A 21,201-nucleotide genomic window follows, 5' to 3' on the forward strand; every position below is an offset into this window, starting at 1 on the left:
AATTATGTATATATTTCAAGATATACATATTTGTTTAAGTATATTATATATATATATATATATATATATATATATATATATATATATTATAAACTATACATACGACCGAAAGGGAAACTAAAAGGATTCTATAAAGCAGCATGGTGTGCCCTTAATCATGGAAATATTGTCATGTGGACAATCCACTTGATAAGGTAATGTTAGGGTATGTAGTCTTTCCCGTTCATATCTCTCTTTAGTATTCACTTTGAGGAACAAGACACATACTCGGATCTTTTCCTATTTTCTATTCGGGAAAAGTGCATGAGGGAAGTGTGAACTTAAACTCAATCGAACACTTGAAAGTTTGAGATTACACATCTTTATTTTTCGGCTCGTCTACGAAGAGACCTCCCACTCAAATTTTCAAGAGCATATAGATTTTGAACATAGGTGATATAGATATAGTTTTGAAAACATTTTGAAAACTTATTTGATTTGGATGACAAAATATTTTCAAGTTTGAAAATGAAAACTGTTTTTCAAAATTCAAACTAGTTTTGTAAAAATTAAATTTCAATTAAACTTTCAAAAATCAAAATATTATAATCCTTCACATTATGTTTATAATCTTATAAAAAAACATTTTTGCTAAAGAAAATTTTCTCATTAGAGTTCCATAACTCATGGTAGTGGGGCTGAAAATCCGGATTTCTAAAAAACTGGACTTTCGGAACAGCCGCGCACCTCGGAGTAAAATCGCAATAACTGGCGGCTCTGATGTCCTTTTGACCCAAAACCAGTGGCATTGGAAAGAGGACAGACAGACCTTTAATTTGATTTAAGAATCATTAAAGTTCGAATTCTGAGCAGAGAGTTATGCCACTTTTACCACGGATTTTTCTCCAGCTCAAAGAAAACAGAAATAATTAAAGTTCAGTCTTTTAGTGCGTAAAAAGAATCGAGTGTAACGGAACGTTTTAGGAAGTTGTTGTGGCTTTTATTTGTGTTTTATTAACATGGTATAAAAGAAATAACAACAAGCGTAAAACAATTCAAGTAAATAAAAGAAACTAGTAAAATGACTATGCGTGCGCAGATGGTCGTCATTTGATTAACCAAGAATCGAGCTACATAAACCACCAAGATGATAGGAGAGACAAATCCAAAATATTTTTGTTAGTAGGGATAAATATTTTGGTTCCGATTAAAAGGATTCTAGTAGAGAGTTCGTAGGCCCAAAAAAAAAAAGGAAACAAACAAGTTCAATAAGGTAAGTACCATAAACAACGAGCCGGAGAAGATCCGAGGAAATAGCGTTTACGTAAAGTCTATTTAAACGAAAATTCAAATATTTCCTTGTATTCATAGAAATAACCATCTTAGCCACGAGAGATAAGCTAAAACTATCATTCTGAACACCAAATGCAAGTGCATGGGCGACGATGATTAGATGACCATCTAACCATAGGACTCCATCAACCCACAATAAGAAAATCGGGCACTATTGAAGGAGGAATCGAAGAAAAAGAATGATAAAATCTTATTCATGGTCGCGCATACAAATACAACACTCATCGACTCTCCACATGTCATATGCATCCTCGAAGTCACATTTTCTTTTGTATTTTTTTCATATGTATTTAGATTTGTATGATGCAAAAGATAGCTTGGTTTGAATCTGAGTAGTAAACTTGGTACGACTAATTATTATTAAGGAAATTTTTGTAATAGTTTTGGTCATCAATATTTTGGTGCTAGAACGAAGCGATAACGTTGAAGTTCAATGGCGAGTGCGCTCGACACCAAAGCATGAGATAAGAGGGTCTCACGAGGAACAAATCCAAGTTTGGCAGATTGAACACTATAACATTGAACATTACTGTTGATGACGCCCCCTCCAAATTTACCTTGAGCAATTGAAAGAAATGCAAGATTGTCTTAACCACCTGGAAAGAAAGAATAAAGAACTTGAGGAACAAGTCAACGCTCTACAGGTAGCTATGCGAAGTGCAATAGTCATCCCAGAGAGTGAACCCCATCAAAATAGGATAAGGAAGGAAGTCATAGACTCAAACCTACGGCCAAGAAGCTCTAGAGGTCATTCTAGAGGATATGCATGAAAAATACGTAGATGGTAAGGACACAAGCAGTAATGTCTTGCCACATAAGGAAAGTTCTTTGACATGCAGTCAGGTACACACACTCAAAAGAAATGAACCAACCTAAGGCTCGTTGGAAAATGACAAAGGTAACAGAGCAAGAGTCCAGCACCGATGGCAACACAAACACCGCTTAGGCGAACTACCAAAAGTTAAAGCACCAAATAGTATAAGTCGTTCTCGAAAAATAATTATTTCAGTCGGAGTAGGTGACACGACATCTAGTTTGACAACTCAAATGTTAGAACACCCAGTCTCAGCGAAAGCGTTAGAATGTCTAACATTCGTACTTGAAGGAATACTTACTTCTAAGGGGACCACATCAAAAATTTCAAGTCGTGAATGTTATTGCAAGGAGCATGCATTGAGGTTATGTGTTTGCAAATACGATTTCACACACTACATATGGTAACCCATAATATTGATCGTCACAATATTTGTTTGTACATGGAACACAATTCTTTGATAAATTAGGTATTATGAATCATCACAAAGAGCCACACACTCACTTCAAGCTTCACGAAAAATTGGTTTAAGGTTTAACACTAACACATCGGGCTAAAATAACAATACATGTTTATGTAAGACACAACTTCTATGCTTATGATATCACCAAGTTCGACCTTATAGTCAATACTTGGACTCGAGTTCCCAATCAATCATTATAGTATAAATTTATCTTGCTAGTTGTAGTTCTTCGTTCCTGGACAATTATTCTACGACATAAGTAAATTATACACTTCGAATCAAAATACTTCTTCTTACTTATTAAAATTCGTAATATATAAATTTATAGATAGACCATGTACAAAGAAATCCCCATAATTCATGTTTCAATTTTTCCTCAAAATAAATATGTTTCTTTCAATGGACGTAAATATTTTAACTATTCGAATGACGAAAAAAAAAGTAACGATAAAATATGAGATTCTATGTTTACTTTCTCTAAACAATATGTATGGATACAAAACACATAGTACACTTCTACAAAATTTCAGGCGAGCTTCTTTAATTTGTTATATTTGTAACAATTTTCGTTTTGTAGTGTAGACATGAATTTTCAAACTCACTTTAGTGAGTTGAGTTCACACAAAGCTAAAACGTTAACATCTCTTGGTGTTTATCTCTAGAGTTGCTTGTGGCCAGAAATTGTGCAACGTTGACATCAACATTTTTTTTTTAATCTTTTAGCAGTTAGAATGGTAAGTAAATTTTCCACTTTTGTTAATTTATTATTAGATGATGAAAATTTAGAGAGAATGAATAAATTTAAGAAATTAAAAATAGAAAAAACAGTGATAACAAGTTATTATAACGGTATTATTAACTTTGTCTTGCTTTTTGAAACAGAGCAGATCGGTGGAATTCTATTATTGTTGTTAAAATCTTCTCTAATTTTAATTTTAGTTATTGGATATTTTAATCAATTTAAATAAAATTAGCCATGCACCGGTTAACGTCAATCAAAGAAAAAAAAAATCCATATAATAATATATTATGAATACAAGTATGTATATACATACAAATCTCGCTCCTTTCCAATTTACAATTAAAACAAAAGAGTTGGCCAAAATCACCTACATTGATTAACAAAAAAAAAAACTTAACCAAGTTACCCCACCACCACGACACTCCCCGAATCGCCAGCCACAACTTCCCTCTCATTGGTCACTTCGACCGACCTTAAAGTCTTAAACAAACCTATATCTCCTAATCGGAAAAAAAAAAAACTAGATAATACAAAAACTAAAAAAAATATCAAGCAATCAAACAAAATGAGTATTATTCCAAGTGGAGCCATTAGAAGTCAAACTCAGAAGCTCCTCCAAATACTCGCTCCCCAAATCCTCAAAAACCACCACACTCTGCGGCGGAGCCTCCGTCGCCTTCTCCACCGCCGCGGCGGTCTTTGATTTGCTCCCGGAGACTCTCCTCCGGCGAAGTGAGTGTCGCCTCTTTAGAGCGACCACCGGTGAGCCTCCGCCGCGGAAATCGTGATCGGAGAGCGATTTCCGGACCACGTCGGCCGGGAAATTCAGCACCGCCAGCGATCCTCTCAGAGCAAAAGCCGCCTGATCGTAAGCCAGCGCCGCCGCCTCGGGGCTGTCGAAAGTCCCGAGCCACACTCTGATTCCGTTCCTCGTCGAGTCACGAATCTCCGCCGCGAATTTTCCCCACGGTCTTCGTCTCACTCCTCTGTACGACTTGTCGTTTTTGCTCGTCGTCGTTGGAGGAGCCGATGTGACCTCTTCTTCTTTCACGAGGACTACCAGATCGTCGGAAACAGATTTCTGCTGCTCCTCGTCGCACAGGATTATATCCTCCCACGAAATGGATTCCAGGGAATGGTTCGTGCCGAGTGACGATTCCGGGCTTGATGAGAGGTAGTTAAGGAAAGATGATTCCATATCTTGAAAGTCTTTGAGAGAGTTTTTGTGGGTCTGACAAATTTGAAATATGCCTAACCTAACCTAACCTCCTTAGTCCTTATATACCGTGGGAGAATAGAAGAAAAGAAAGCCAAAAAAAAAAAAAAAAAAAGAAGCTTTGGGTATAAATTGAATTGCTTAACTTAATTTACACGTGGAATTAATTTAGAATTAGGTGAGAAAAAAATAAAGAAAAACGATTTAGATAAGAGCTATTTGGGTGGGGACTAGGAGAGCGAGATTATTAGGAAGAGAGGATGTCCCGTGGATGGGAAGGTGTTTTTTTATTTTACTTTTATCTTTATTTTTATTTTTATTTTTAATATTGTGATTCGATATTTCGAGACACATTATATGAATCCTGTTCTTTTGCGTATTACTGTAATTTCGCACGTGCTTGTGTGACGCACGGCGGCGAGGTCGTGCCAAAACGCCATACATACGGTGATGTCATCTTCATGACGTCATTGGGTTGATGATGTGGGATTGTTGATTTTGATGTGTTAGTTAAATCAATGGTCTCTTTTACTGTAGTTAAACCCTGGACCACGTATTTAATAAAATATATTGCGGCTAAGGTTATTCACGCTATAATTATTGAGTGGCTCCATTGGATATACCAAAGTATCATTCGATTCCGATAGCAATATTTCCTCTTATGAAGATGAAGAATAACTAGAGGGATTTTTTTTATTTTCATAACCTCATTATAGATTTTATTATCGTTAATAACGCTCCTAAAAAACTGACATTTGGGAAAAAAAATGTATTTCATCTGATTGTAAAAAAAACTCATTTGGAATTATTTTATCTCGTTTAAAACTGACATAGATACTATTTCATTGCAATGTTTTTAGTAGTTGTTAAGTGTTGTAACCGAGAATTTGATCGGAGAAGAAAGACTTTGGGAAAACTCAGACTCAAGCTCTGAGAGAATTCTTTTTATTAATCAAAAAGGAAAGTTTGAAAATTACATCAAAAGTCTAACCAATCAGCTACTTATACTGAACAAGTAAAAGAAACGACTTGTCGCATAAGTGCATGATTAAAAGAGATTAAAGAAACGACATATAAAATAAGACATAAAACTAGCGCTCCAATACTCCCCCTCAAGATGAGATGTAAAGATCTTTTAGATTCATCTTGGACATGAGATGACACAAGGAAGGAGAGGCAAGAGGCTTAGTAAACACGTCAGCAATTTGATGATGTGTTCGAATAGGAAGCAATTTCACTGTGCCTCTCTGAAGATGATCTCGGACAAAATGAAGATCAATCTCGATGTGCTTGGTTCTCTCATGATAAGTCGGGTTAGAAGCAATGTGTATAGCCGCTTGGTTATCACAATACAACACTGTGGCAGGAGAAGAACCAATCTGCAAATCCACTGCCAGCTGCTTGATCCAAATCAACTCGCTCATCGCTGCTGCTAGTGATCGATATTCAGCTTCTGCAGAGCTCCTGGATACAGTTGTCTGCTTCTTAGACTTCCAAGCTACCAAGGCATTTCCTACAAAAATACAATAACCAGTTATTGAGCGTCGAGTGTCACCACAAGTAGCCCAATCCGCATCAGAGAAACCACGTAATTGTGTGGTAGAGTTAGAAGGATAAAATAAACCCAATCCAGGACTGGACTTAATATATCTGAGTAAATGATGGATGGCCTGTAGATGAGTTGTTCTTGGAGCCTGCACAAATTGACTTAAAGTGTTAACAGCAAAAGTAATGTCAGGTCTTGTTATAGTCAAATATAACAGTCTTCCAATAATCCTGCGATAATCAGTAGAATCTGAGAGTAAGTCCCCATCCTCAGCAGTCATTGCAATCCTAGGATTCATAGGTGTCTTCACAGGTTTGGACTCCAAAAAACCTGTATCCTCTAAAATCTGCACAGCATATTGTCTTTGATTTATGACAAGCCCAGATTTCGAACGAGCTATTTCCAGACCAAGGAAATATTTCAGATCACCTAAGTCTTTGAGCCTAAAAACAGAACTGAGATAGGTCTTAACATCAGTAATAACAGTGTGATTAGGGCTAGCAAGAATAATATCATCTACATAAAGAAGAAGAACAATGAAAGTAGAACCACTCCCTCTAGTGTACAGTGAATAGTCAGCCTTTGATTGACTAAAACCTGCATTTTGAACTGCCTCAGTGAATTTGAGATTCCACTGTCTCGATGCTTGTTTGAGCCCATAAATGGACTTGTGTAATTTATACACAAGCTTATTACTCATGGTTTTGGACTCCCCCTGTATATGATATCCCATTGGTAAGTCCATATAAACTTCCTCATATAAGTCACCATTAAGAAAAGCATTACTTATGTCAAGCTGTTTTAATAACCAGCCCTGTGTAGCAGCTATGCTTAAAAGATATTTAACAGTAGTTAATTTTGCAACAGGAGAAAAAGTATGCAAAAAATCTACTCCCTCTTTTTGTGTGTAGCCTTTAGCTACTAAACGAGCCTTTCTTCTGGCTAAAGTCCCATCATAGTGGAGTTTATTTGTGAAAATCCAGCGACATCCTATAGATTTCTTGTCTTGAGGAAGGGGCACAATACTCCAGGTATTATTTTGGTCCATCGCATCTAGCTCCTCCTGCATTGCTTGTCTCCATTCTGGACTTTTGACAGCTTGATGATAGAAGAGAGGTGTTGAATTTGCTGTTACAGAGAAGACAAAATTTCTAAAGTGCAAAGATAAACCATCATAATTCAAGACTTTATCGAGAGTGTGCTGAGATTGGTAGCATAAACCTGATTTGATCATGTTGCAATGGTAGTCTCGTAAATACCCCGGAGGTACATGTGGTCTAGAAGACTTTCTGAGTCCATCTTCATGCTGAGAAACACCCTGGTTAGTCATCTCGTTTGATGATGAAGTAGGGATCATGTCTTTTGGGATTTCAGGTTATGCGTCTCTTGACTCAATTTGTCTCGGATGTGGAATATCAATGTTTGTGACCACTGGTAAAGGAATGTCCTTGAAAGGGTCTTGTGAAGGGATAACATGGTTTTTCTCATGAAAAGGGAAAAAAATTTCATGGAAAACCACATCCCTAGAGATAAAAATATCCATAGAGTTCAAGTCTAACAACTTGTAACCTTTAACACCTGGAGGATAACCAAGAAAAGCACACTTTCTTGCCCTAGGTGCAAATTTTGTTCTATGAGCTCTAAGGGTTGATGCAAAACATAGGCATCCAAAAACCCTTAAGAACTGATAATCCACAGGTTTATCATACAAAAGTTCAAAAGGAGAACGGTGAGACAAGATAGGAGAAGGTGTGCGGTTAATAAAAAAGGTAGCAGTGAGCACACATTCAGTCCAGAATTCAATGGGAAAGTTCGACTGAAACAACAAAGCCCGAGCAACATTCAACAAATGTTGATGTTTTCTCTCAGCTACAGAATTTTGCTCAGGGGTCTCAACACAAGAAAACTGATGTAAAATGTCATGCTTAGAAAAATAATCAGCAAACACAAGTTCTTTAGCATTATCACTCCGAAAAAATTTGATGTTTTTAGAAAACTGATTTGAAACATAAGCACAGAATCTTGGTATGATATTATGAACCTCAGACTTGTGTTTCATGAGATAGATCCAACAAAAACGAGTACAATCATCCACAATGGTTAAAAAGAATCTATGGCCACGATAAGATGGTACATTATAGGGACCCCAAACATCACAATGAACAAGATCAAAACAAGAGTGTGAAAAATTGTTTGAAGAAACAAAAGGCAGTCTATGTTGTTTGGCCAAGGGACATACATGACAAGGAGATCTATTGTCAGGCTTATGGTTATGGTAAGCTAAAAGAGGCTTCAAACCTTCAAGCCTTTTGTATGACAAGTGACCTAGTCTTTGATGCCAAGTCTCAGCGGTGACTTTATTTACATAGACAGCATTATTGATGAGGCTTTCTTTATTCAGAATGTACAGCTCATTGCAACTTTTACCCCTGCCAATCGTCTTCAAATTGATATCCTGCACAATAAAGGAATCATCCGAGAAAGAGACAGTCATACCTGACCCTTTGGTGAGTGCATGAACTGATATCAAGTTAAATTTAAAACATGGAACATAAAGGACATTATGTAAGACTAAATCACTGCTTAAATGAACATCACCAATGAAATGAACTGGAATAACAGTCCTATTAGGTAAGATGACATTGGAGTTTTTCAAAGATTTTAGGTTAGAGAAAAAAGATTTTTCAGCACAAATATGTTTTGTAGCTCCTGAATCAAGAATCCAAGAACTAAGGACAGAATTTGCGGAAATAGTAGAGTTGACCAAACCATAAAAACTTGTTTGGAAGGATGTCATGTTGACTTCACTTGAAGTGCCAGGATTGGTTGTTGTCGAGGCCAATTGATTTGACAAATGGTTGATGAGCTGATGGATTTGATCTGATGAAAGATTCCCTGAGCTCATTCCTTCTGCCACATTTGTCTGATGCTTGGCCTTAGACTTGAATTTCGGTTCATATCCGGGTGGATATCCATGAAGTTTGTAGCACTTGTCGACGGTGTGCCCGAGCATCTTGCATTGTGTGCACATTGGTCGATCTTTCCCTTTGGATTTCTTCTGGTCTTCACTTGTCATCATCGCCAGGGAGTTTGACTGATCGCTTGAAACAAGTGACTCTGATCCAACAGATCGTTGAGTCTCCTCTTGTGAAAGCATAGCATATACCTTATTGATGGGTGGAATAGGCTCCATCAACAAGACTTGACCTCTGGCGTGAGTATAAGTCTCATTGAGTCCCATCAGAAATTGCATCACGTACTCGGACTCGGCGAATTCATTCAATTTTGCCTTTCCTCCACAGGTACACGCGCAAGTGCATTCTGGCTTGAAATTGCAGAGTTCTTCATGTACCGACTTCAATCTTGTGTAATAGATGCCAATGGTCTTCTGTTCTTGGCTGAGATTGACAAATTCTCGCCTCAATTGGAAGATCCTTGGACCATTGCTCTGCTGAAACCGATCTCTCAGATCGTTCCAGATATCTTTCGCTGTTCCTCCAAAAAGAATGCTTGATGCGATCTCTTTACTAACAGAATTCATAATCCAAGAGATTATAGTGCTGTTGTTCCGACTCCAAAGGCGAAGAAGATCCGGCTCTTCTGATGAAGGTTTTGCGATCGTACCGTCGATGAAACCTAGCTTGTTCTTTGTTTCAAGAACAATGAGCATAGATCTGCTCCACGGCATGTAGTTAGTTCCGGTAAGAACGTTGGAAACAAGACTACCTCCCGATGCATCTAAGTGATGAAGATAGTAGGGAGAGAAAGGATCTTCAATCGTCGATCTGAATCTTGGATTTCCAACGTCTTTCGCGACAAGAGATTCTCCAGGTGAAGCTTCGTGGTCCGGCATTGTGGCGGAGAATTACAGAGCTTGAGATCGAGGAGAAGAAGAAAGAAAGATCAAGATTCTCAGGTGAAGCGGATTAGCTCTGATACCATGTTGTAACCGAGAATTTGATCGGAGAAGAAAGACTTTGGGAAAACTCAGACTCAAGCTCTGAGAGAATTCTTTTTATTAATCAAAAAGGAAAGTTTGAAAATTACATCAAAAATCTAACCAATCAGCTACTTATACTGAACAAGTAAAAGAAACGACTTGTCGCATAAGTGCATGATTAAAAGAGATAAAATAAACGACATATAAAATAAGACATAAAACTAGCGCTCCAATATTAAGTATTAAATGAAGTTTCACCACTGCTCACATGTAACAGATTTTAATTATTCTAATAAAAATAAATAGTTAATATATTTCGATGGCCCTAGTACTTCACTAATTCTGTAATTCATCAAATTATAATGTGATATATTATGTGTAGCGGAACTTCATTAGTGGAATACACTGTTTCTAATTCAGCACTGTTTTTATACTTCGCCTTTAATATTGAAAACCGTACAAAATTTGTCATAGTAACAAATGTAGTCGTGCTTAAGTATAATAATATTAAGGGATAAAATTATAAATTTTTTTACTTCTTTAAATTTTTATTCATACATCTCTCTCTCTCTCTCTCTCTCTGAGCCAAACACAGTTAGGCAGTTACCCATTTCCTCGTCCTGTAATTGCTCAAAGATGGTCGCAAGAACTCCACCGAAGCAGAGGAAAATCATGGCAGCCCTTAACCCAGCTCTGCTCACGGAAACGGTTCAAAAGGTTCTTATTTTTCTTGTTTGATATCTCAACTTGAATATGCCCAAATTTTTTCTTAAAAAAAAAAAAAAACACTCTTGCCGCTAGAAAATCTCTTGTTCGAAAGTTTCGAAATTCAGTGGGTATGATGTTCTTCTTTGATTGTGGGAAACAAATTTGAAATAATAAGTTAACAAATTCACTGCAAATAAGAAGTTAATAAAGCATTGAATAAGACCCACTAAGTTTGAAGCCCCGTCGTCGCCAAGAAAATCCTGGACCAGGCGAGGATGAGCGAGAGCCGAGAAACAAAGGCTTCGGCGAATTCGTCTGGTTGTATGAGCAGAGCATCTCAATTTCAAAGAGTGCTTATTCAAAACCGATCCACAAACACATATTATTTAATCCCCAACAATACATATCTGTTTGCATTGTGTTTGTGCTTTTATATATATTTGTGTATGTGTCTATATATGTATGTGTGTGTGTATATTAGGTCTAGTGTGTAGCTGTTTTTTTTTTTTTTTTGTTTAGCTGTGTATATGTTTGTGTTAAATGAAATATACATTTTTACTTTTAATTGTATAACACAGTTAGATACATTTTGATAGAAAGACTACATCATTTGTTGTGATATAAGATTACAAGGCAAGTTTTGTACGGTTTTCAACATCAAGGGGCGAAGTGATAAACGTGTAGGAGTTGAGGGAGGTAAAAATGTAATTAATATTTTTATTTATGGAAATGCCTCGGCCAATAAATTTGTAAAAGGTAATTAATCTTGCATCGCATCTTAGATGTCATTTAGTATATCACGATTTCACAAAACAACAATTTTCTCTTCTTGAAAAAAAAATTGTTACAATTAACTAATTTTTTTTTACTTCATTTTAAGATTTTAGCCTAAATTTTAATAAATTAAATAAATAATCCATATAATTTCACATATACAATTATATATTTGTTTTCTACATCTTCTTCACCACCGTTATTTGTTTTGCATCAAGAACTCTCTGTAGAAGCTCTCGAAGAACTCGCCGGCGGTTCTGACGACGTGAAATTAGGAGTCGTCAACGACGTCGACGGCGACAAGCAAAGGCACGTCGGAGAAAAGTTGGCGTCGAAAAAGAGTTAATTTGAAAATATATAAATCAAATAAACCATTCAATAAGAAACCGTATGGCTTAGTTAAATGGTTATTATTGAGAGTTATAGATCAATTATTCAAATATTAAAAAAATAATACTAATTATGGCTATGTCTATGTCTACATGATATAGTGCATGCGATCTTACTTTAGTTTGAGTTTTTTTTTGTTTTTTTGTTTTTTTTTTTTTTAGTTAGTTTAGCTAAAATTTTAATATAAGAGGATTAAATGGACTCTATGCCTAACCCTCCTTAAAAAATATGTTTGTTTCTAGACGAATGCGAAAAATAAACCAAAAGGCTATTGTCAAGTTTTATCTTTAATGAAAATTCAAATTGCCCAAGAAAAATACATTTTCATGCCTCATTAGGGTCTTAAAAACGGCAATTTTCCTATAAAAAATGCGCAACAACTTAACAATAAACAATATAAGAAAACTGTTATCTCTCAAATATGTGCTCGTTCCGCTATAAGATCGAAGTTTAAAATCGGTTATAGTGTGTGGGAATCTTTCTTTTAATGTATTGATTTTGAAGTAATAGAGGGTATCTTTCAGTTTATACAGACTTTAATTATAAGATAATTATTTTTTTAATCATAAATATGAGAGTTTTGGATTCCTTACCTTTATAAAGCAAAATTGTATATAATTGTGTAACATAATTTGGAGAAAAAAAACATGTGAAGGGCATACAAATCTATATCCCTAAAAATATTGTCAATTAATGTCATTTTTACCAAATGAGACATTGCATATATAAATATAAATATATATAATATATAAAATCAATATCCGTTCGTTAAATACATTAATACAAAAGGGCAACGTAAACGTACTCGCGTCAGGTATATGCGGAATGGTGATCTCATAATTCTACTATTATAACAAAAAAAAATTTCTTTTCGTGTAGTAATCAATTCCACTAAATTAATATGTTATCCAAAAGTTGTGGCGACTTTGACGAACCTAGAAATTTCAGACTAGAAAGTCGTAATTAAAGGGGGGGCATGAATCTAGACTTCAATCCTTTCATAAAGTCATATCACATATTCAATTTCTTAATGAACCTCATTGGCTATAAAGTATAAATCTCTCTTGCACCTTCATCAATTCAGTTGATCACTTGTAAAAGATATCGTTTCCTTTAAAATAAATGTTAGGCATTTTTGTCTTCTACCATTGTAATTATTTAAGAAGGAAAAAAATTCTCCAAGCTTTTCAAATTATATAATTGATCAAGAATCTGGAAACTTTGACTAAATTTTAAACCTAATGACTGGCTTAAACTCTGGCATGTCTTATTGTGATCAAAACCATGTTCTCACTTCAAGCAAGTGAAAATAGTCGGGCAAAATTAAGGTAGAGCTAAGCAAGAAATATATGTGACACATACGCATCCCGCCAATGCAAATAAAATACACAGCGCATCACCTCTTCTAAGAAGAATCAAAGAGTTTTCAAAAAACACTTTCTCATATTGATAAGTAATCATTTTAGATCCTTGACTTGGATTAGAAGGTTTGCAAATAATCCCTTATATGTTAGTGATAACATAGAACTTAGCTACGGTTCTAGCGTTGAGCTGGGCCGACGATGTAATATATTTTTTAACAAGCGTTATGCAAGAAGAAAGACTACTTTTGTTGCCGTTATAACAAGTGGTTTCGGCTTCATGCAAGGCAAGTCTCGAATATAACATAAACCACCTGACTAAAATGAGTTGATATGGTATTTGAAAACTCAATTCAGGAATAAAATGGCCAACAACTTCAATCTCTTTCAGTGGTGGACTCATAAATACCTACTCCCGATATATTTCTTAATTGCTTGAGAATTGTTGTGTATCCTTATCTCGAGTGTTTCATTTAAAGTCGTGTTCTCGCCCGTCAGGTTGACCATGGACGATCGACACTCAAGATTAAGTTCGAAATTAGTCAAGATTCTTATGTGTGTCAATAATTGGGAGATAGTGATGTCCTAAGAGGTCTTTTAACACATTGTGATGTTTTTGATTGATTGTTTGGTTACAATAAAATAATTGGGACTTGTGCTCTTGTGTGCAAATTATTGTCTTGTCTTTGTTCCACTTATTTATGAGTGAAAGAGATTGGGCTTGTAATTGTGATTGGATTTATTTAAACGATTGAAAGATATGAATGTTAAGCACTTGGGTGAATGTTTGTGTGGAAGTGAAGGATCTAACATTCAGAGAGAATCTGAGATGAAATTCACGGATAGCTATAGAAAACATCCTATGAAATGTGGAGTATTTAGTTAAGACTGATGTCAGTAAAATGGAATCCAACGTATGTTATGCTAGAAAGTTTGGTTGCAATATCCAAATAGATCAAGCCATTTGCATCATACAAAGATCATGCAATGAAATGTATATTGAGGATTAGATTGTACATAAAGTGGATTGTGAGTTAGAAGATCGTCATTAATACGACAAACTTCACAAGTACCTACAATGTCGTAACATTGCTTGATTATCATAAAAAAAATTGTACACTATGACCATAATATTTAGCCAATACCTAAGCCTCCTCACCATAGTCGTCAAACAAAGTGATGGGTGAGAAAATATTATTCTTGTACTATTCGTGTGTTATATTGTTAAGCTTTTATTTTAGATCCCCGCATTTGCTTCGCTATGTTTCAATCTTAACAATATCATAGTATTTTTATAATAGTTAAAAGTTGTAGCTATATGATGTCGCTCGAAAAAATTTCTTTCTTGTATACAGTCATATCCGATACAAGTATATTAGCCCCACTACACATCTTCAACGATAGAGAATAGTAGTTGGAGCAACTTCTATGACTCGGAGCATGCTATTAGTCATCCTATGTGAAGCAGCCAATAACTCTCCTCAAAACTGTGAGTTGACCCGATAATTGATCGTGATCGACATACAATTGAACAAACTCAATATGTTACTATGCAATTGCGGAAGACACATTTGATACTACTCTCATTTTCTGATTTTTGTTTGTGAAGTACTCATCGGCTACATCTAATGTTTCTTTGAATTCACAATCACCTCATTTTGAAAAATAATGTCAATCCGCATTCATGGCTTATTCTAAAGTTAGTTAAGATCTTGACGAGCATAAATGATTTAGAATATAAGCTCGAAATGTGAATGGAGCTACCCAAAAAACACAACAATTTTATTGAAATGTTCAACTTTTGGAGTCTTAACAAACAATAATGTGATTGTGATTTTTAATATTACTATCACCTCTAATTTAATTGATAACCCTGTTTTTTTATTAATAATTCTATTTAAATTATTATGGTATATAATTTGTTATATGATCCACCTAAATAATTTCATCAGCATTAGACGCATAGTAATAAATATTAAAATTGGTTTTTTTTCATATTTATTAATCTTAACATAATATATAAATTAAAATCAGTTCATTAAGTTATAAAACTAATTAGTATTTATCCACCATTAGCCCTATCCATTCTCTCTACCACTACCAGGCAGAATAATCCTTCTTTTTTTTTAAATTTTTTTTTCCTACATAATCTTTTTTTTTTCTTTTTTTTTTTTAAATGCTAGACGCAATATTTTATTCGTCAATAATTGTCGAACACCATGCCAAATTTAGGACCACATTTATAATAAATCATTTGTGTACAAACTACAAAGTTAAGGTCCGTATGGAATATTTTATAATCAACTTGCGAATAAGGTAAGGCTATTTGCGCCAAGTTGTGAATTTTTTATTTTTTTGTTTTTTAAATCTTCCGATTTATATATATATATATATATATATATATATATATATATATATATATAATTGGACATATATATTACACAATTTAAGATTATAGATGGCAATAGCTTCTGTATGCATAATTTCTAACCTATCACTTTATAAAAGAGACAATTAATCTCAAACTTTGATGTAGAGCTTTATTCAGAAAATTTATCGCTCAAGAAAACTCCAATGGTCAATATTATTAAGTTTGATGTAGGCAGTGACAATAACCAACCCAACTTGCGCATTTAGTTGTACTGATTTGCTAGACCATGGAATAATGTGAACTATTACGGTGGCGAGTTGGGACCTAGAAATTGATATACAAATGTCTATTCAAAGGATAAGTGCATGAACCTCTGGAAAATATATCTAATTGTAAGAATGAATAATTATCAGCTAATAAAATCTAGATATATTTACCTTAAACCATAAAAAAAAAAAAAAGAAAGCTTAAGCTTATATATAGAAGATGATGTATGACCACCATGTAATTGTAACATAAGCATATTCTAAGTAAATATCCCTGTTTATTACAATACACATTTCAGTTGTGTATATCTCCAATTTGAATATAAATGTATGTGTCACTTAGAAGTGATATCGATTTGAAAATTGCTGAATCCGTTTGTTTAAAACTTCCCAAATATGAATGGAAGAATTGGGCTTTGACTTTTTATTCAATTATAGATATTCAAACTGTTACTGCCCAAAATATAAAATAATAATAATAATAATAATAATAAAAACAATGATTACCATTTATTTTGAATAAAGTAAAAACCGAGTTCTCAGTGACTTCTCACTGATTATTGAAAATATAGAATTTTCTTTCAATATATGTAGCAGTCCTGTGATCTACAAATAAAAAATGAGAAATTGCATCAATTACTATCATTTGAATTTTTTTTTTTCCAATTTTCCACCAAAAATTTAATTTAGCCAAAAATACTACTAATCCACTTGTACAAATACAATTTTACCCTTAACAATTGATGTCAACAATTTCTGTCAATTGTTGACATAGATGTCAACAATAGATGTCGATTGTTGACATCTATAGAGAACTCAAAACTCATAGATGTCAATAATAAATGTCAATTGTAGATATCTTGTTGAAGATAAAATTGTATTTGTACAAATGATTTATTAGTATTTTTGGCCAAATTAAGCTTTTGGTGGAAAAATGAAAAAATAAACCTTTCAAATGATGATAGCTGAGTCAATTTCTCATAAAAAAAAAATTGAGGAAACTGTGCAATTTCACATCACTTGCAGAATATTGAAAATTTGTGTGCAAAATATCAAGCATAATGATTTCAAGATTTGGTAGTTATAAGACTACATAGTTAAGTAGAGCTTAAATGGTTTGATTGAGATCAATAAGATACATCTACTTTTTTGGAAATCCGTAGCTTGAGGACTCCAAAGTTAATGTGTTGAGCCTTGAGTAGTCTAAAGACGAGTGACCTCTTCAAAAAATTTCCAATAAAGCGTACGAGTGAAGACAAAAATGGTTGAAAACACTGTGTTAGTTTTCAGGGTCAATCCATGAAGCAGCCATATATCTATGTATAAGGGCGTCTCCAACCCACGCCATAACGTCATATTTGGCGTAAAAACCGCTCCAATCACACGTGATAGCCAACACCAAATTTGGTGATTTAAACAGTGGCACGGCATATATGCCGTGCCACTGTACAACACGGTATAGTGTTTTTTTTTTTTTTAAATTAACATATTAAATTCAAAGGTTTTTTTTTCATATATACATATATTAACCTTATAAATGTTTATAAAACACAAAAACTCATAAATTGACTATAAAAATATCAAAACAAAGTTCAATTAAAACATAAAAATTTAAATATAGGTTACAAAGTTTAAATTAAACACACAAAATAAAATGAAAACTAAAAACAATAACATAATTTTAAAAGACATAGTAAAAACTTAAAACACAATTTAATAACGGGGAAAATTATTTCCATTTCCGTCAAGATAATTATAATACTGGGTGTAATCTTGATTTTGATCTCCTTGAGCTTGATCTCCATGAATTTGATCTTCATGAGCTTGATTTCCCTGAGATTGATCTTCCTGAGCTTGATTTTGTTGATAATTAGATGCTCGATATTGAGATCCATAATATTCAGAACCTTCTCCTTGTTCTTCATATTGGTTTGTCTGTGCTCTTTTTTGCATAATTTTTTCTTTTTCTTTTACTAGAAATTCACTCATATTTGGGTCGGATATAATATCCAAATTCATGAATAAAATTTTATTCTCTTCTTTCATTTGAGCTAGCTTAATCTTTTTCTTTCGAAGTTCATTTTTTGGTCTCTGAACTTCAATTCTATCAATATTAGAATCTTTAATAGTTCGGACAAGACTCTTATTTTTGTACATCATGTTTTTAAATTCTTCAGCATCTTTTTGTTGTTTCTTTGTTTTTTTTACACCCATTGGTCTTCCAGATAAATTGCAAGTGTCTTCTTGATCGTTCATGTTAAGATCAAATGAATTCATACCGGGGGTTACAGGTGACTCAGTAGAAAATGATGATGATGACGGATGGTTAAGACCCGGGGACTCGGTATTTGAGCTGTTACCAGCAAATTTCTCAATTCCCTTAAGAATAGGCCACAAATGGTCGAATTTGAAGCCCCTCTTGTATTTGGCATCCTCTACCAATAACATCTTCGCTTGAGTTAACTATTACATATTGATAAAAGAATGATGATAAAAAGTTAGTTAGTACAAATAAAAAATAAATATAATGTATACATTTATCGACAAAATAAATACTTACAATGTCTTGTTCCGAAGCACCGCTGAGATTCTTATTTTCAATCTGGTTAATACATCCCCTTAGTTTCGAAACAGCAGAAAGAATGGTTGCCATTCTAGTTTCTAAAGATCTTCTTGGTCTAACCTTTTGGATTCCATTTGAGTGATACTCTGTTTCAATTCTTGCCCAAAATTGATCCTTTTTTTGGGAAATCCCTTTGATTGGGTTTTGAGAAATATCAATATAGGTTTGACACAAGAGTATATCTTCTTAAACAGAGTATGAAGAACTGCGACTTGAAGTCATGTTTGAAGAAATGAGGTGAAGAATGAATTTGTGAGGAAATGGGTTGAGGAGTAAGTCTTATTTATAGAAATTGAACGGCTAGATTTCAGAAATGCAACGGCTAGATGTTTGTTTCTGATAACGCTAAGAGACAAGATGTGACAGAAATTGAACGGCTAGATTGTAGATCTAAAATCCAATGGTCCGGATCTATTTGTTTGTTTCTGATAATGCTCAGAGACAAGATGTGACAGAAATTGAACGGCTAGATTTTAGATCTAAAATTCAATAGTCCAGATTTATTTGTTTGTTTATGATAATGCTCAGAGACAAGATGTGACAGAAATTGAACAGCTAGATTTTAGATCTAAAATTCAATGGTCCAAATCTATTTGTTTGTTTCTGATAATGCTAAGAGACAAGATGTGACAGAAATTGAACGGCTAGATTTTAGATCTAAAATTCAATGGTCCGGATTTATTTGTTTGTTTCTGATAATGCTCAGAGACCAGATGTGACAGAAATTGAACGGCTAGATTTTAGATCTAAAATTCAATGGTCCGGATCTATTTATTTCTTTCTATAAATGATGAGTTTCATACTTGGAAAAATATCACCTCCTTCTTTACCATATACTTCTTATCATAAAAAACGATGAATTTTCAATATGGTACTTCATCTTACATACCATCTTCTTCCTCTTCTTCTTCTTCCTCTTCTTATTCAGATAATGAATTTTATGAAGATCTAGAAAACAAATTCATATCTCAAATTACTGAAAATAACAATTTCATGCTAAATCGTATGCTAAATACCGAAGGCTTTCATCGTGGATCTATTCCTGGTCATATCGTTATCAACCGTGATCGGGAACAAGCCGCTCGCAATCTCTTCAACGACTATTTTGTAGAGAATCCTCGATTCCCAGAGACAATGTTCCAACGAAGATTTCGAATGAGCCGAGCTTTATTTCTTCAAATTCATGATGCTGTGCAAAGGCATGACAATTACTTTGTCCAACGAAGAGATAGACTCGGGTTATCTAGTTTGCAAAAACTAACAGCCGCTTTACGAATGTTGGCATATGTATCACCGGCAGACTCCACCGATGAGTATATCAAAATAGGCGAGTCCACAACTTTGAATGCTTGAAGAGATTTTGCCGTGCTATTGTCGAGGTGTTTGGAGGCCATTATCTTCGAGCACCTAATGCTAATGACGTTGCAAGACTTCTCCATATTAATGAGCGTCGAGGATTTTCAGGTATGTTGGGGAGTTTAGATTGTATGCATTGGAAGTGGAAAAACTGTCCAACAGCTTGGGGAGGTCAACATGCTGGACGTAGTAGATCTCCTACGATTATTCTAGAAGCTGTAGATGATTATGATATTTAGATATGACATGCATACTTCGGTCTACCAGGATCTAATAATGATATTAATGTGCTAGAGGCATCTCATCTTTTTGCTAATCTTGCTGAGAGTACTGCTCCACCGGCCAATTATGTCATTAATGGAAAAGAATATAACATGGGTTATTATCTAGCTGATGACATATACCCAAAATGGTCAACCCTTGTTAAAACTATTCACGATCCACGTGGTAAAAAAAAAAAGTTATTTGCAATGAAGCAAGAAGCATGTAGAAAGGATGTGGAGCGTGCATTTGGAGTGTTGAAGTCAAGATTTACAATTGTGGCCGGACCATCCCGCTTTTGTAGTAAGAAAGTGTTACATGATATCATGACATCTTGTATTATTTTACATAATATGATAATAGAAGATGAACGCGATGTTAATCCAACCATTGAAGAGCGAGCCGAAGTTCCAAATGCTGAAGTTGAGATGGCAGGCGATGAAGATGCTCGATTTCAACAATTCTTAGGTCGACACCGACAAATCAAGAACAGAGACGTTCATATTGAACTTCGAAATGCATTAATTGAGCACTTGTGGAATGAATATACTAATTCTGATAATTAGTACGATGTAATCTATCTTTCAAATGTATGTTTTTATATTGAATTATTTAAATGTAATATTTTTAGTAACGTTATTTTTATTTATCTTTTTTTTATTTATCTTAATTTTTGTTAAATATTGGTAAGTACTAAATTATTTTAATCACTTAATTAAAAAATATAATAATTATTTATTGAAATATTTATTAATAAAGAGATTGTTTTATTTTAATAATATAATAATGGTGAATATTATTTTTAGTGTGAAATTTGATGTTGTGGTTGGAGTTGAAAAAAAATTTGATGTTAAATCAACACAAAAGTTGTGTTGAATTAACACCAAATATAGGAAATGGGTTGGAGTAGCCCTAAGGGCCGCAAGTTTGTAGGTCGAGGCCATGACGAAGATTTGAAGCAGAGGCATTACCATTTGGTCCCAAAAGTGTAATTTCACATCATTCTAGGAAGATCAAGAAGGAAAAATTAGTTTACCT

The 21,201-nt window shown here is 34.2% G+C and overlaps 2 protein-coding genes and 2 pseudogenes across 2 annotated transcripts; 1 reads left to right on the top strand and 3 right to left on the bottom strand.

The window, feature by feature from the left end:
- Window positions 1-3,609: 3,609 nt before the first annotated feature.
- On the bottom strand, window positions 3,610-4,648 carry LOC149388333 (ethylene-response factor C3 pseudogene; annotated as a pseudogene).
- Window positions 4,649-8,536: 3,888 nt separating this feature from the next.
- On the bottom strand, window positions 8,537-9,966 carry LOC149388334 (uncharacterized). Its single transcript, XM_089622401.1, has 2 exons — window positions 8,892-9,966; window positions 8,537-8,568 (listed from the first exon to the last, which is right to left on the bottom strand). The coding sequence occupies exons 1-2, from the start codon at window positions 9,964-9,966 to the stop codon at window positions 8,537-8,539; spliced, it is 1,107 nt and encodes a 368-aa protein (XP_089478527.1).
- A 7,670-nt stretch (window positions 9,967-17,636) lies between these two features.
- On the bottom strand, window positions 17,637-18,597 carry LOC149388335 (uncharacterized). Its single transcript, XM_089622402.1, has 2 exons — window positions 18,484-18,597; window positions 17,637-18,386 (listed from the first exon to the last, which is right to left on the bottom strand). Exons 1-2 carry the CDS (start codon window positions 18,574-18,576, stop codon window positions 17,637-17,639), a joined length of 843 nt encoding a protein of 280 aa, XP_089478528.1. The 5' UTR covers window positions 18,577-18,597.
- An 804-nt stretch (window positions 18,598-19,401) lies between these two features.
- Window positions 19,402-20,729, top strand: LOC149388336 (uncharacterized; annotated as a pseudogene).
- The last annotated feature ends 472 nt before the right edge of the window (window positions 20,730-21,201 follow it).

Source organism: Urtica dioica, chromosome 8 (assembly GCF_054948205.1).
Source record: "Urtica dioica subsp. dioica isolate 48M chromosome 8, U.dioica_male_clone48M_v1_H2, whole genome shotgun sequence".
NCBI lineage: Eukaryota > Viridiplantae > Streptophyta > Magnoliopsida > Rosales > Urticaceae > Urtica > Urtica dioica.